Raw genomic sequence first — 17,025 nt, 5'->3', positions numbered from 1 at the left:
GGTTTTGTTCTTCTTACTGCGGAGGAGAAATAAGAAAGGTAGGCAGAAGAACAGAACTAAGCAAGTGGTTCCCATTTATCTAAGGACTGGCATAAAGTTTCTTGCCCACCTTACACAAATATGCCAGTTGTTAGTAGAGAGCTTTGGAACATCTGGAATCACCAAAAACACTCTCCTTGTTTATTCTAAAGATAATCCTTCACCCCAACAGCACAAATTTTAAAAAAAGGAAGTGTTCCAGATTCTAATGGCATAGCTGAGTTACGAAGACAACACACCCAGAGCTGGTCAATGTGTACAAGACAGAAAAAAAAAATTGGTAATTTTGAAAATGAATTCAACACCATGAGAACTTTCAAAACATTTAATCACTTCCTTACCTCACGTTTGTTATTCCTGCACCATATTTTCAGGCCTTTTTTCCCCCCAAATTTGGCTAGACCTCTGAAGCAAAGCATCAATCTTGTACACAGTAGTTCAAAGTCCTCTAAGTGGTGCTTTAATTGATGCTCATGTGACCATTAAGAGGTATTCTGTTATTGCAAAAGTTCAACTCATCATTGTTCGGGGTTTTTTCCTACTAAATATTCAAATGGCTCACAGTTATTGAACTATTCAATAACCGACAAATGTATTAATACCAAACTGTAATACCTTACACTCTTCATTATCTTTATGGACAGTAATTTCATATTATTATTTGCACAGTAAGTTGTCTTCACTCCAAATTTTGATTCCATCTGTTTCAATTGTATACTCACTTTTTCTTTCACTTAAGTTACAGAAATAGCAAAAAGACTCAAGATTTTTCAAAACTACTCCTTGCCTCAAGTGTGTAAAAGGTTTAACAGCAATTTCCAAACGCTAGCAAATAAAGTTGTGGTCATATCCCCACATTCGCCTAGCGTATTGCCACAAAACCTTAACACTGTTCTCAGCCTTCAACATCAAACTAAATGAAACTACATCTTCCATCCACGCATGATGTCCAAACCAATTCTATTTTCAACGCTTTTTCAGAAAAACAATTTTTTACTGTCACATGCAGCATACGGTGAGACCTCCCACTTGAAGAATGCGAAGCTAGAAAAGAATTGCCATAGACATGTGCACGGACTGTTTGTTATCTGTATATTCATCTGCATCAGAATTGGACTCTCTTCACAGTCCCTAGCTGAAAGCCACATACACGAGAGTAAATCTCAGCCTGTAATCTGATAAACATTTTACTGCATAAACCAGCATTGCAGGCAAAAAAAAGCACCCTGAACAACCAGCAGTCCTAACCTTCCCTAACAGTTTGTTCCTGCCCCAGACCATTTGCTGATATATGCCAGTACAAACCTTTATATGGCCACACAGTGAACTGGATTGTGAATGTGATCTGGCTGTAAACTAATTTAGGGGGAAAAAACCCACCAAAACTAAACTAACAACAAAAGCTGTTCACCACATAGCTGTCTGTGCAAATGTAAAGCAACACAACATGGCACATACTCGTTTTCAGCAGCAATACCAGCTGACAAAGTCTGGCACTTTCTTTGAACAACAGCCTCAAGTCAGTACGGGCAAAGCTTCCAGTTCCAGCACATGGAGTCGTCAATGAACCAGCTAGAACTTTTCCATCCTAAATTTACATCAGAAACCCGCCTTGAGTCTTAGCGATCTGCAACAAAAAACCAAACTGAATATACCTTTTGGCAGTTTTCAAAAATACATCGATTAAAGTTCCTAAGTTCATAAGCAAGCTATCGTGCCAGTGATATACTAAACTATATCATTAATATTATTTCCTGTTTAATTAGGCAGTTTGTGTTTGGGACTTAAAAAAAAAAAAAAAGGACTTTTTTTCTGCTTCTTTTAATCACCAACTCTCAATTTCCCCTCAAAAGTTACATGATGTTTATATATGAAAAAAATTGATATGCATACATACAGATATATAGAAAAATAATTTCAGAACAGCTATGCAACACAATTATTTGCAAGTACTATTTCCAAATCAGGTAAAGAACAATTACACTTACTGCTAGCTCATTCCTTTTAATAACTTATTTATTTCAATAGTCTAATAAATGTGAGTACACACAAGGATGTTACATATGTACCTATGAAGTTCATGTATTTTATTTTTAAATTTCCTGAAGAAATTGTACATGATAGTGATCTTCAAGTGTTTTGAGTATTAACCTTTATGAGATAACAAAAAAGGTGTATCAGCCCTTACATTGCAAGAGTTGAACAATATTCTCTGGGTTTAAGGCCCAGCACTAATTCAGAAAACTACTGCTGTTGTAGTAATCCACATGAGAAGTTCTCCTTTCTGACCTGATCTTCTTGCAAGTGTTTCTATCACACTAACAGAGAGAGCCCCACATTATCCCTGTGATTTATCTCACAACTTTCATACAATCTGTTAGCACCTTGGTATTGCAAACTTAATTATGCCTTCTCCTGGCTATAGATCTGCCACCTATTATATTTTGTGACACTCTAATAACAATTGTGGACAGCTAGTGGAAAGCTGTCCCCCTGGTTCTTCTCAACAGAAATAGCACTGGTTCTGCTACTTTCATTTTCAGGTTAACATGTTCTTGTGTTTAATGGAAACTTAAAATCTCTGAGCCCTGCTACCATGTTGCAGGATAGCAAATGTTTGAAAAACCTCAACAGAAAAACCCAGTTTGCTTCAGCACCGGACTACCATACATAACACTATAGGCTCTGATCTGTAGTTAGTTAGAGAATGAGTCAGAAATTCTCTGTCATTTAAAAAACAATACATCTCCAGTGAAGAAAATAATGCTCAAAGAAATCCATAGGAACTGGAGGCAGAAAAAGCTAACTAATTTAGTCATGTCCACATTAAGGTTTTCACCAACATAGCCCAGTTTTCCTGATTTGCATAATGGGCCAGAGCAAACCCTCCCTGGGTCCTGCCATATGTCAAACTTTCTTTAGAGCACAAAAAAAGAACAGGAAAAATCTGCATATATTAACCTTTCATGGCCTAGCCCTTCCCAGTCAATCATGTCTTATTTGGTACCTGGTAGCTGTCTATATGTCTATAATAAAATAACAAAGGCCTTTAGTGTAGATGCAGTTGTCCTAGCAAAACTGCACTTGTGCTAATATTCCTGTTTTTTTTCCCTGGTTGCCCAGCAGAAGTAAGAAACTACGCTGATGAGAGCACGGTTTTGCCATCACGGTGCATCCAGCCCAGAAGAGCTTTGTGCACCACTGTAGCAGCAAACAGGAACTACGGCCAAAGTGGGCGTAATGTTGATACACCATGTAGGAACCTGCATCTGTATCTAATATCAAGAAAACCAGAAGATGTGGCCTACTCTTAAAAAACAATCAGACCACCGCTACCCACAGCTGGTGGTCCCACAACTGAGCCATAACAACTGATCACATGAACTCTCTCAACTCACCCTTTTTGTGAAGTTAAATGCATTAGCCTGAATAGCTTGATTTCAGCCTCTTCTATTACCCACAGTACAACTGCAGCAGAATTCCCAGCAGAGCTGATCCATTTAGCTGAAAATAAGCCTGCAGCTGCACGGTACTATCCTGTTCATAGTAGTGCCTGCTCACCACAGAACTCAGCCATATCCTCCTCGCCAGCTGCCAGAAGTTGCACTGGCAAAGTTGATAGATGCCACAACGCTGCGTTACTTTGACACACAGTCACAGAATTCCTGAAGGTTTGGGAAAGCACCCCACAAAGCACCATGAGAAAAGCCACAGAGCAGAACTTTGCTCCACAGGATGCGTGCCCAGACTGCCATGCAGGTAGTTCAATTCACTGGTGAGCTGTCAAACACAGTAAGTAATCAGTAACTGTAAAATGGCAGTAACAAAAATGGTGTGGACTTGTGTCAGCGTGACATAATTATATTGCAGTTCAAATAAACAAAGTAATCGGATATAATGTTACTGTAAGGACAGGCCCAAAGCATTTTGTTAACTAATGGCACTACTAGTTTCTGTTTCAACGTAGTACTTCCGAATCGTATCTCAAAGTAACAGAAGTCATGGATCGCATCCTACAACATAAATCTCATTTCTTTAAAAACAAAATAGTCGTCATCCCCCCCGCCCCCAAACACTAGCAAAGAAGCTATTTTGCTTGTGCTAGGAATTGCAGACCAAGCATTAATATTTAAAGCTTCAAAGTACCATACAAATGCCTTGCCCGTGCTACAGAGCAGTATCTCATGAGAGATGCTTCAGTTCAGTCTATTCCTGAATGCATCCACTTACTGGATTCACACAGAGAAAGCTAAACAAAAACAAACAAACAAAAAGCCTGCCATCAACCAATTTGTACCAGCGGTACAAGTGATTTCTAGAAAAAGCAATACCAAAAAGAAGACTGAGACCCTCGCGCTGCATATAACACACCATAAGGCTTTGTTACTCTGAATCTAAGTAGAGGCTATGTACCTCTAAGTAATGTCTTAGTCTCTAATTCAGCAAAGCACTGAGACATTGATGAAGAGATTCTTAATCCCATCATTAAGCCCTTAAACCACCATTTCCCAGTGTAAAGGACATGTTTATCTCGTTATTCTACTACAGATTTTAGGTTACTTTGTAATGAATGACCATCCACAGTGTATAAAACTGTTCCAGCAGAGCTATTACACATACTGTAACTAAATATACTTTTCTATAGCCATCACTAATAATTTATCTTGAGTTAAAGTAACAGATCTGGGTCTTAGAAAGACATCTGCTCTGATAAAGAAAATTCAGTCAAAGGTATAAAAGTCTACATCATATACAAGTTCCTATGTTAACAGACTGACAGAATTCAGAAGCTGGAAGAAAACCCCAAACCAAAACAAAATCAAAACCCCCACCCATGCACCTACCTAAAGGTATTTTAAGGACTGTTTATGTTCCACTGAGAACAGGATGTATATTTTACTAATACAAGTTTCGAACAGAGTACTGTTTAAAGAGCAATATATCCACAAATGGAAAAAAACGGAAGTGCTTCCCTAAATCCACCACTTCTGGAAGCATTTGTAGGGACCTGAGAAGTCCCAAGCAGCTGTACACACATTTTCATGCCTAAACTGCAGTAGACTAGTTCAGGATATTTTCACTTGAATGTGACATTTTCTTGTTCTGAAGAACCAAGAGTAATTCAAAATTATTTGAGGCTAATCTGTCCTAGCTGAACAGTATTTGAAGGCAGTCTTACTGCTGAGTGTTCAGCCTAATTACAATGTCTGTTCAAAACAGATTAATTAGGTTACTTGTACCTTTTTAAGGCGTCCTTAGGCACTTGACCACAGCTAATAATAAATACCCAGTACTTTTTATCTCTAGAAAAGCAAGCATCATTACCTCTATTCTAAAGATGGGGAAACTGAGACATGAGTAAGCAAAGTCATCTGCCTAATGTCACCTAGCTGAGAGCAGAGCAGCCAGGAATGAAACGCAGGTCTTCAGAGTCCCATCTAGTACCTTAACCCAACACAGCGAGGGACAAGTGTCTAATTTTCTATACATCTATATACAAAACATAGTTGTGTAAGCTAAGACTCAACTATCCAATTTATATCACGCAGACTAACAAAATACTGAGCATTTTTCCATCATATTCTTTTTATGAATATTCTTGTCCCAGATATGAAAAGGAAAAATAAAACAAACTAAAAACTATACCAGATGTGCCACCATGTAAGCATAATTTACATGTATTTCAGTTGTGGTACTGTTCATCACCACTTTAAAAAAAAATAAAAGTTACCAATGGCCTTTAAACACAATTCTGTCATGAATTTTATGCTCCAGTATTCCCCGAGTACAGCATCTTAAGAAATTGGATGACTAGGGCTTCCATTAAAACAAAGTATCCATTAAAAAAATCCCTTTATTCTGACCAATACAGAAATAAAGACATTTTTGCCAATGTTTTGTAATTTTAGAAATATGTATTATGGCCGAGTTCGAAAAACTGATTCCAAGTAGAGCCTTTAACACTTCCATTTGAAGCAAGTGAGGGTCTGTTACATGCTTATTTACTTTAGGGCATAGCCCAAGTTCTCTATCTTGACCAAACAATTCCATTTAGGCAAATAAAACCAAGTAATATACTTTTTTTTTTTTCTGGTGTTAAACAGGTGTTGTTTTGGAAGCACAATTTTGAATGAACCAAAAATTTTCTTAAAATAAATCCTGTAACATTAACAAGAAAAGTCTAAAGTTTAAAACATTTACATTACTACCTAGAAAAGAAGTGGTAAAGAACACCTAGAAGTACAAAAGTGCAATCATTTTGCATACACAATAGTTTCATTTAAATACCCTAAGTAATAATGTCTGTTACCCCAGCCATATCAACTTACTATGCTGACATCTATCATCACTCCCAAGAAAGCATACATCTTTGGAAATACACGCTACCTCACCCAAACTTTTTTTTTTTAATAATGATTAAAAAAAAAAACAAAACACAACAACTTTTTTTCATATAAAACTTAAAAGATTGTATTTCATGGATGCCTTACTTAACAGCCTACAGCATCATAAGTTCAAGTTTAATTTTATGAGGAAACAGAGTTGCCACTTCCACCAGGAAGCAAAGAGTTAAAGGCTGTGCAATTAACCTGAAAGCAAGCACTGGACAGGCTAGTTTACCTGCTGGATAAAGTTCTAAAAGGATGCAAGCCCAGAGAAGGACAGCAGAATTTTGGAAGGGAAGGCAACATCAGCAATACTGGTTCTTACCCAAGCATCTTCCCCCTCCTACAAAAGAACCTGTACTGGAGATAAAAGGAGGTAAAAAGGTAAGCTGGCTTTATGTCATCTTTCAGTCTTTGGTAATCAGGTAATTTTGCTGGTGAAGCTACTAAACAGAAAAAACTAAAAAGAGGATTCGTTTACTGACAAGTTTATTTCGTCCTATGCATTTGCTAACTACTGAGGAATAAGTGTTGCATTTTTCACCTTGAACAAGCTTATGTGAAAACTTGCTTAGAAACAAGAGATACTTTCCACATCCTATCAACTGTCTGTGAAATGTTTAAAGTGAGATATAGAAGAATGGAGAAAATATTTTGTAGAAAAGGCAGGACAGAAATGTCTAATGGATGTTTGCTAGCAGAGGTTTTTAAGAAACTGCTCTACCAGACACGGAGTCACTTTTTACGCATAAAACTGTCACCGCGAGAAGTGCAATCTAAGGCCTATTTAAGGCCTGTTTAATTAAACACAGTACACTTGGAAACAAGTACATATACCACATCTATGTTTTTTACCACTTTCTTCTTAGCAGTTAGTTATTTTGCGCTTTTGTTTTTCATATTTTCTCAGAACCCACTTCACATCCTGTTAGTCAGTAGTTGTGAAAGTTTGTCAATCTTTATATCAGGAGGGTTCAATTGATTCATGACTACTGATCCACTTTTATTAACTTCACCCAAACCTAACAGTTAACAACTTACAGCACGCTGGAGTACGCAGGGCTATCGTAACGAAGTGCATGCAGAACATACAATATCAATAAGCAATGTGTTGTATTGATCACTGACTGATAGTCACTTTAGATTCCATGTCAGGATCAAGCTTGGGATTAACACTGGGTTTAGCTTGTTTTCAGTAGGTTTTTGTGAGTATTAGCAAAACATCTAAACCACACATCGTTCATGATCTGGATCAACCCAGCTACGTGACGCTTTCAGCCAAGCATTCTACAACTTCCTCATCTTTCTGCACAAGATTGCAATATGCAAGTAAAAGCCCATTTTACATACAAGCACTTTTTAAGTTAGAGTTCTTTAGATTGAGGAAGTTTCCTCCTGAAGAAACACAAGTGAAATGGCGTATCTCACACTTCACTGCAGTTCCCTTTACTTTGGGAACATGCCGATAAACTAGCTTTTACACACAGGTGTATGACGAGTAATTTGTTTTGAAGAATTCGCAAGAAAAATGATACTGATGCCTTCGCATTCCACTGCTAATATATCCCACTGCAAACAAAACACCACCTTCAAAGTGGTTCTTCCTGATATGGAAGTTCCTCTTAAAATTACCTAAAAGTTAGCAGTTTACAAAGCTTAAACCCTATTGGGATTTCCATGTTAACTTTGTAACCTTTCTGTCTTGCCCAAAGAACTGTATTTATCAATACAGAAGTTACTAGATGTAACGGAAGAGACAGTGCAAGCAAAGGATCTAATCCATCCTGTTTTGGTTGTTTGGGTTTTTTTGGGTTTTGGTTTTTTTTGTTTTGTTTTGTTTTAAATTAGTATCACTGTCAGTCTCATCTTCCAAGAAAAAAAACAAAACAAACCACCAAATAAAACCAACCCTCCCCACCCCAACAACCAAAAGTCTCCCAAACAAAAAACTCCACTCATTTCTGTTTAAATTAACCCGAACCCCACTCTCAGTACTTCTACAGAAATTTTGCTTCCATTTAGCTTACCTGTAACACTACCATAGTTACTTATTCACACAGCTCACCACTTCAAACAGGTTTACCAGCTTATACATCATCATATCAAGTCTGTATTAACATAGTGATTCTTCCTAGACACTTACGAGCCACTGATTAAAGTACAGCATTTTAGATGGATTCTTAGCCTTCAGCCATCTCATGTGCTACAATATTAAGTAGACTGCTATATCTCTTTTGTGCCTTCTTTTCCTTTGTTACTCAAGTGAGCACATCGCTAACATTTAAAATTACAGGAGAATTTAACAGCATTTAGGAAATAAAATTTCTCCTTTTTAAAGCATGCCTTTCTAATTTCCATTCCAACATTAAATTCAATACTTTCCATTTATGGACTTCTTACTTTGGCTAATTGTCCAACTAATAAATTCAGAGACACATTCTTTGCCTGGTTAACCATAACAACTTCCATAGATTTAGTGGTGTATATTTAAAAAAAAAAAAAAAAAAAAGAAAAAAGCCCCCAGAAAAGCAAGCTTTCTTTTGGACAAGGAAGCGGAAGAGCTAGCAGGTTGAGCTGACATTTACAGATAAGAGCACAAAAGTGAAGCTCCCGAATTGCATCTAACCCTGCGGCTGACAAGCAGAAAAGTAACAGTTGCACAGGCAACTGAAACTGGTCAAACTACAGGGATGGAAACAACCAACCCTTGAGTTTTCAGGACCTTTTACAGGGCTGGGGGGTTGTTCGTGGTTTGGTGGGGTTTTGTTTTTTTTTTGGAGTGACAAGAACCCTTGCCGTGTGACAAATAACGTTGGTCGGACCATGTTCTCCTCTTCCCAGGCTCCGAGTTCAAGGCCTACAGAAAGGAAACTGCTCCGACTCCTGCGCCCTGCGCCGTGCAGGGGAAAAGCTCTCTGCTTGACCCTCTCGCAGGCGGTGGGGCGGCCACCGGGAGCCCCTCCGGCCGGGGCCCCGACCAGCGCCGTGCCCGGGGCGGCGGGAGCTCCCCGCCACCGCAGCGGCCCGGCCGCGCCGGCGGGAGCGGGCAGCCTCCGCGCTGGCGGAGGGCGCTCCGGGGCCGGGGGGCGCGGCCCAGGGCAGGCCCCGCCGGAGGGACGCGGCCGCTCGGCGAGGGGGAAGGAGGGAGCCGAGCGCAGACAAAAGCGGGTCGCGGCCGGCAGCGGGGTGGAGCCGTGACCGGGCGGCGGCGGCGCCTCCGCTCCCGGGGGAGAGCGGCGGGAAGAGGCCTGGGGTGGGCACGGGCTTCCGCCGCCTCCCCGGCCCGGCCGCGGGGTGGGGTGGGCGCTCCGCGCCGCGCCGAGCGGCGGGCAGGGGGCGGCGGGGCGCGGCGGGGCCGGCGGCGGCTCCATCCTCCCCGTGAGGGAGGGGAGCGGGGCCGGGGCGGCGCCCGGAGCGGCGCTACCGCCGCCGCTTACCTGGAGCTCGGTGAAGAGGATCTCCCTCTCGGCCGCGTTGGACGCCATTGCGCTGGGGTTTGAAGTCCGCACCTGGACACTGCTGCTGCTGCTGCCGCCGCCGCCGGCGGGGAGGGGAGCGAGGGAGGCGGGTCCGGGGCCGGGACTAAGGGCGCATCGGGGGCGGGGGGAGCGCTCCGTGCTCAGGCAGGCAGGGCGGGGGACGCGGGGGGGGGCGGCGGCGTCCCCCCTCCTCTCATGGGGGTCGCGCCGGGCGCTGGGGCGCGGTGCGGTGCGGTCCCCGCCGGGCCGCGGTGCGCTCCCCCGCCCAGGCGCGGCGCTCGGCCCTGGCAGCGCTCGGCGGCTGCTGCTGCTGCTCCTGCGGCCGCCGCGGATGTCGCACCATTTGGCTGTCACCCTGTCGCAAAAGCGTCGCTGCTTTCCGGCTCCCGCAGCACGTGACGGGGTGCGTGGGGGAGGAAGAGCGGGCTCCCCGGAGGCGGCCGGCGGCCCGCCCCCGCCCTCCTGCGAGCGCGGCGGCGGGAGGGCGCCTTAGCCCGCTGGGTCTCCTCGGCCCCCTCAGCCCCTCGGTCTCTTCGCTGCCTTCCTCCCGCGTCGCCGCGCTCCCCTGACAGCGCTTCCCCCTTCTGTAAAGCTCCAGCGCTGGGAGCCCTGTCGTTTCCTCCTGTGGTGGCGGGGGGGTGGGGAGGGGGGCGTGTGGCACATCCCTGGTGTTGGGGGTTGCTGGGGCTCGGCTCCGCCAGGCCTAGGAGGCAGGTGAAACCTTCTGCCCGATTTTTTAGCAAAAGCAGCTAGCTCAGGAAGGAGAGGTCATGCTTGTCTCAAGCGCCCGGAGAGAGGGCAGCCACCTGCCGCCCTGGGGACCTGGAGCAGTGGCCCAGGAGGCTGTGGTGAGTGGGGGCTGTTAATGCCGTTCTTATTAGTTTAAAGGGCTAAACATACATACTTGGGGAGTTTTGCGGGGGGGTTGGCACTGTTCAGTTAGTCTGCAGAGTAATAAGCTGCTGAGAGCTTCGAAGTCAGTTTTGAGTGTCTGAGAGGAAATGGTTTCTCTTCCCGCTTGGCAGCATGTGACACCAGCATTTATCCTCAGTTTCCTGCCTGTGTCCGTTGGGTTTTTTTCACCTGTCCGTAAACACGTACTTTCTGCTGGCTAATCTATACACACGTGCATTCTCATTCCACCTTAATATTGGATGTTACATTAGGCTAATTGAACTCATGCAAAATGCTGTGTAGAAGCAATTAAAACTGGGTTTTTTTATCTGTTTAGTTCATATCAAACTCATATAAGCTGAGGCATTTTTGATGGATTCATCTTCATGCAAGCATCAGCATTTGTTCTGTTTATGCTAGTGCATGGCCACAGGCCAATAGTAGTCTGTTTGCTCTATAACTGCAAGTTAAATTTTGGAGGGTTTTGCGTTGTTGGGTTGTTTGTTGTTGGTTTGGGTTTTTTTTTTTTTTGAGGAAAAAAAGAATGGGAGAAGTAAACATTAAATTACCACTACTATTCCTAGCAAATGTGAAACATTTTAAGTGTTCTTATACTTCCACTGTTGAGCACCAAACAAACCAGACAATCTGAAGTAGTCTATCATGCAGTACAAAAGAAGTTTATGAACATATGCACACAGTTAACTTCACATAAGAGAAATATTAAGATAGTTCTACAGTAGCAACACACATCTTTACAGAAATTAGACTTTTTCACTGACTTATGCCTAAGTAACTGTGTTGATATAGTTCATAATCTTGTACATACACAAATCTACATATAGACGTAGTCCACTTCAAGCCAATGGTTTAATTTCAGTTCTGTGTGGCCAGACAATTACAGGCTGGGGGGGGAAGTAGAGAGGAGGAAAACTTTACCTGTCAGTTGTCTTAACAGCTCCTACTTTACAAAGAATATCAAAAGTTCATAAATCTGGGGTTAACAGAGTTTTAATGCAAGATTTTAATTGCTGTTCACAGCTGCATTGGTATGTGACAGCGATCCGTGAGGAAAACATATCTTAGATATCACAAAGGAATATACAACATCTGAGGCTAAATTGTAAATTGTGTTAAATTGTATCAGGAACTGGCTTAGCACTTGGATAAAATTTTTGAAGCATACACCTTCTGTGGTGAATGTAAATTCCTCAAATGCAGTTTGGGTTCTTGATTTTTTTTTTTTTTTTAACCTACTGTACAATTTTAAACTACCTGAAGAATGCTAACTTGGGAGCTCATGTATGTGACTTTTCTGAGTCTGGGCATCAGGTGAACATCTTTATGTGATCAAGAGCCACAGAGTATATAACTCATACCTTAGACAGTTATAAAGAAGGAGAGTTTCAGAAATCATTCATATGACTCAATTGTGAAAAAGGCAGTGTGGGGGAATCTTAGTTATTCTTCACCAGACTTCCTGGCTCAGTTTTTCTCATAGGCAAAGTTTCACATTATCCGGTAAAATCTGCACTGGCACAGGTTTGCTGTCAGTTGTATGAAGTAGTCTCAGTTTAGCAGTCACATGACAAAAGGCATGAATTGTCTTTACTTGTGGAGCATGGTACGGTTTTGGGCACATTGCAGAAGAAGATGGGGGGGGCAGGCAAAGAAAAGACATTTATACAATAATTGATCATTTTGAGCATGATAGAATGATGCCAAACTGTATTTAAAATAAATTTGAACTGTTTTTGAGAACAGATGTTTAAGGATATATAGAAGTAATCAGAAATGACTGGATTACTGTGACTTAGTGACTTCATATACTTGTCAGCGTGTATGTAGTCCACTACTGCAGCTCATCTGCTAGCCTGCTCTCATTGTAAAGGAGGAGGAGTCAATGTGCTCACATGTATATTGTACAAGATGTGGTCAGAGGGAAACACAAATTGTGCTCCGAAGAAACTTCATAGATATGTGAGTGGGTGTCAACAAAGTTAGTGAAGCTTTGAGATTCTGTCTAAAACAGGCAGCTGACTTTAATTCATGCTTAACATAGCCTGCCTATTGAGTGTAGCCTAAAACATATTGTTATCCCTGCCAAGACAGGGTCTAGGTGCTGGAGCATGCCCAAAGAAGGGCAACGAAGCTGGTGAAGGATCTAGAGCACAAGTCTTATGAGGAGCGGCTGAGGGAACTGGGGTTGTTTAGTCTGGAGAAGAGGAGGCTGAGGGGAGACCTTATTGCTCTCTACAACTACCTGAAAGGAGGTGGTAGCGAGGTGGGGGTCGGTCTCTTCTCCCAAGTAACAAGGGATAGGACAAGAGGAAATGGCCTCAAGTTGCTCCAGGGCAGATTTAGGTTGGATATTAGGAAAAACTTCTTCACCAAAAGGGTTGTCAGGCCCTGGAACAGGCTGCCCAGGGAAGTGGTTGAGTCCCCATCCCGGGAGGTATTTAAAAGACGGGTAGCTGTGGTGCTTAGGGTCGTGGTTTAGTGGTGGACTTGGCAGTGCTTGGTTAACGGTTGGACTTGATGATCTTAAGGGTCTTTTCCAACCTACACAATTCTATGATTCTATAATATTTTTCGTATTCCCAGTGTTATTTACACAACTTGGAAGGACAAAGTCCTAGCATCTTTGATAGAAGTGTAGTGGTACAGGAATCAAAAGAGGAACTGGTTTGAAAAAAACATTAGCTTAGCTAAATCTCTGATACTTAGTCATTCTTCCTCCAGAGTCTGGAAAACACAAGGCAGTGCTGGACAGCTGTAGCTCTACGTTTAAGTACTGTGACAGTGAATTACTAAGCAAGAGAGAACATTCCGAGTGAGTCCCAAAATAGAAGGCAGTTTAAGTATGTAAGTCCAAGAATTTAGCATTATATGGAATCCTGAGTGCAGCCTGTGCCCTAAAATATCTGAATGCTATTTCTTCAACCATTATTCTGTTAGCTCATTCCCTACACTCAATTAACATGCTAGAAAGGCAAACTGAATGAAAGGGATGTCAGTACCATTGGCTAATGCCTTTAATTATTTCTTTTCTTCAGGTTGTGTTATTAAAGTCTTTGTCCCAAAGACCTGGAAAAGTAAATAGCTGAGACTTCCAGTGTTCCAGGTGGTGCAAAGCACACCTTGTGAACCCTTGAGCATAGTACCAAACTCTTTAGAAAAATATCCAGGATACTGTAAGCAAAATCTAGGGTATGTTTTAGAATAGGTCTAACTAGTCCCATATATCATCTAAGGAAGAGCTTGCCTTCACTTGGTGATACATATAGAAATGACGATTGAGGACATGTGAAGAACACCAGATAGGTATTAATTATTGTATTATTATACTTACTACCAGCAATACTTTACCAGGAAAAAGTAAGTTTTTATTTAAGCTTCTGGTTAATCTTGCTTGTTTAAATTAGTGATGTATTCTATAGGGACAACAATGTAGAGACATGCTTGGGTATGGGCTAAATTAAACTCTTGGGAAGGAAGAAATTAGATGCCATTCTACGTACACTGTGTTAGTAGGTGAGTGGGGGCAGAGCAATACTAGGCCAGCCCACCACCTTTTTAGGCACAGAACAAGCTCTAGGAATTAGTGACCTTTTTGATGGGGTGTGGTGAAGATTATTTAATTTTGCAAGTAATATTGATACCTGTTAAAGGAAATCCTTCTCTCTCTCTCATAAAGTGGGAATGCTAAAATTCACAGTTCAAGTCTGCTTTAGGATAGCATTTTCTTTAAGTTCTTTTGCTTAGAAATAAAGACAAGTATGTAAAAGAAATGTAGTCCCAACATTAGTTTAAAAAACAAACAAACCCACAACACAACAGATTTTTAATAATGTAACCATTTGTTCTCCCTGACTTCTAGACATAGCAGTGTTACTCTTGTACTCCCATAGTTGTCCTTCTAGGTTGGATCCTCTGAAAACCTTATGAAATCCTGGAGCTACGAGGCACAGGAAAAATTAGATGGGAGTATGTATACATCTTTGCCTACTTTGTTTGTTTACTTCAACCTGGAGATGTTGAAATAATAGCATATTAATGAAGAATAGTACTTTCCGTCTTCCTGTTTTGCTTCTCAAATCATTGTGGGAATAGGAGAAGGCTTTGCTTTAAAGAGCTTCCAGTAGAAGCTCTTGCAATAGATTTAGAAAGAAATGTGTCTAGATCAGGTTAAACTTTGAGATAAAAAAGAAATTAATATAATAATCTTTCTTAGACCAGCAACTTGCTGGTGTTTACTAAAGGAAATGGCGAACAGGAGAAAAAAAAAATCAAAGGTGTGGATAATTTTGACTTGTTTAGCTTGAGAATGTTGTTTCCTTTCTTGAAAACTCACTTCTTTCATAGTATTTCTTAGAAGTTAATTACCTGCCTTGCACTCACATTTCTTAAAGACAATTCCATGTAAGAAAAGGCTCCTGAGAGAGAGCATGGGAGCTCTCTGGGGCACTTGCTGATGTACCACTGACAGTGAAGAGGACAAGATGATGACATGTCATAAACAGAAAACTAAAATGGCTATGTAAGTTTGTTTAGCTCTTGTGGTGCTTGCGAATTTTGCATATTCTTAAACTATTTCTTTATTACTCTTTTAATTACACAGCTAATCTTACAGCTTTTGAGTGGATTACTGTGATGTAATCATAACCCTGCTAGCAATTGCTGCACACTTTCTAGTTAAAATTTGTCTTCTGTGTTTGCATACTATTACCCAGGGCTAGGTGTAGGTATATTATCACCCAGCCAAGTAGGCAGATGCTATGAGGAGTGGAGTGCAACAAACCTTATCTTACTATCTGTTTTATTAATTCTGGACCCTGGGAAGACTTGCAGTCACTGAGAAAAGAGTGCTCCAGGGGAAGGAGGTTCATTCCTGTTATTGCCTCCTGTTCTTCTTTTCTCTCCTTCTCTTACAAGGGAAAATCTGCCTTATGGCAGTTAATGTCAGTGGAACTCTGTGGAGAGGAAGTGCCCTACCTGTGCAGAACCAGTTGTAAGATCAGACCTCATTTCTTTAAAGGAGATCAACTTGGATTATTTGAAGCAATAACAAAATGCTTTATGTCTTTACATTAAGGCTATGATCCTACAAGTGGATCAACATGAGGGATCTTTACACCTATGCTAAGTCCCAGTGATTCTAATTAAACTTGATTATAGGATCAAGCTTAACATACTTGGTGTTGTTTCTGCAATGAGCTCTGCACAGATGGACTCTTGTGCTTTCATTGAATCCACTGAACTGAATATGGCCTGGAGCAGCATTGGTAACATCAAGGCCTTATTTTTTAAGAATGTAGATAAGAGATCAGTACAAGCAAAGTAACTATACCTTTGGATAGTTCCTGGTCTCATTGCTTTATTTCTGTCAATTGGAAGCACATTAATTCAAATGGTGGCTGATCTAAAGTACCTTAGTTCATCACAAAAACAAGGCAAGATGCATTCAAGAGTGATTCAAAATTTGTTATCCTGTTATGAAGAAGACTGACCTTCTGAAGAATTGTAGGTGGCTGTGACCTAAAGTTGCTATGAATCGACATTAGAAAGTTAGGGCTTTGGAGAGAATTGAAGCATTTTCACGTGCAGCTTTAGGGTGTGCAACTTTCCATGATTCTAGGAAAACCAAATTCCTACAAAAGGCTTTGCAAATGTAAAACAAACAAACAAGGAGTTTCAGAGTCACAACATAGCTGAAGTCCCAGTCTGCATTTGGAGGAAAGGGAAATGTTATTGCAAAGGATGAGTCAGACATGGGCATTCCCAGAGAAATCTTTGCTAAGTAGGAGATCTGTGCTTGAAAGGCTGCTGCGGGGATGCCTCTGTTGTGTGCTTCTGAGGTGGGATTTGACCTGTCTCTGGAAAGCCCGTTGCTGCCAGCAATACTAGACTGCAGATTTGCTGGCAGCTCCCAGCAGGGTGTGCAAAAGGCAGAAGGTTGTGTCCGTTCTCCTTTGCATCATGGTACTGACAGACTGGTCTCCCCCTGTGTTGTAGAAGGTGATGTGTGTGACTCGTGAACTTTTGGTTGCCCTCAACCAATTTTAATTTGCTGTTTTGAAATCTACAGGAAAGACTGACAGAAACAGGAACTAAGTCCTTTGCCTGAAAACATGTACAGCTGCAGTGCCATGTCTGGTGATGTAGTATCCATACATCAAAGTTTTCTTTAGCTCTAATATGTTTGTGGACATTATAAACAACTATGC

The 17,025-nt window shown here is 41.6% G+C and overlaps 1 protein-coding gene and 1 long non-coding RNA gene across 7 annotated transcripts in view; one reads left to right on the top strand and one right to left on the bottom strand.

The window, feature by feature from the left end:
- Positions 1-10,252, bottom strand: part of PKN2 (protein kinase N2) — a 60,594-nt gene extending 50,342 nt beyond the window's left edge. For 3 of the 6 annotated variants that reach the window (XR_015699207.1, XM_087734252.1, XM_087734253.1), the window contains exon 1: positions 9,863-10,251. Coding sequence is in view for 3 of the 6 variants with exons in the window: in XM_087734252.1 (XP_087590378.1) it covers positions 9,863-9,910 (48 nt within the window). In the remaining 3 variants the exon portion in view is untranslated. Of the gene's footprint in view, positions 1-6,660; positions 6,683-6,750; positions 6,775-9,862 lie in introns of those variants that run through there. The other 3 variants (XM_087734256.1, XM_087734255.1, XM_087734254.1) reach the window with 3 other exon arrangements.
- Positions 10,253-10,566: 314 nt separating this feature from the next.
- The window catches only part of LOC148052135 (uncharacterized), an 82,835-nt gene continuing 76,376 nt past the window's right edge, over positions 10,567-17,025 (top strand). The window contains exon 1 of the long non-coding RNA XR_015698776.1: positions 10,567-10,752. This is a non-coding gene — a long non-coding RNA (uncharacterized LOC148052135). The remainder of the gene's footprint in view (positions 10,753-17,025) is intronic.

The sequence above is a fragment of the Nipponia nippon genome, unplaced genomic scaffold (assembly GCF_047370975.1).
Source record: "Nipponia nippon isolate SJK-2023a ecotype South Korea unplaced genomic scaffold, ASM4737097v1 scaffold_5, whole genome shotgun sequence".
NCBI classification, from domain to species: Eukaryota; Metazoa; Chordata; class Aves; order Pelecaniformes; family Threskiornithidae; genus Nipponia; species Nipponia nippon.
This window is presented reverse-complemented; position numbering and strand designations above follow the sequence as displayed.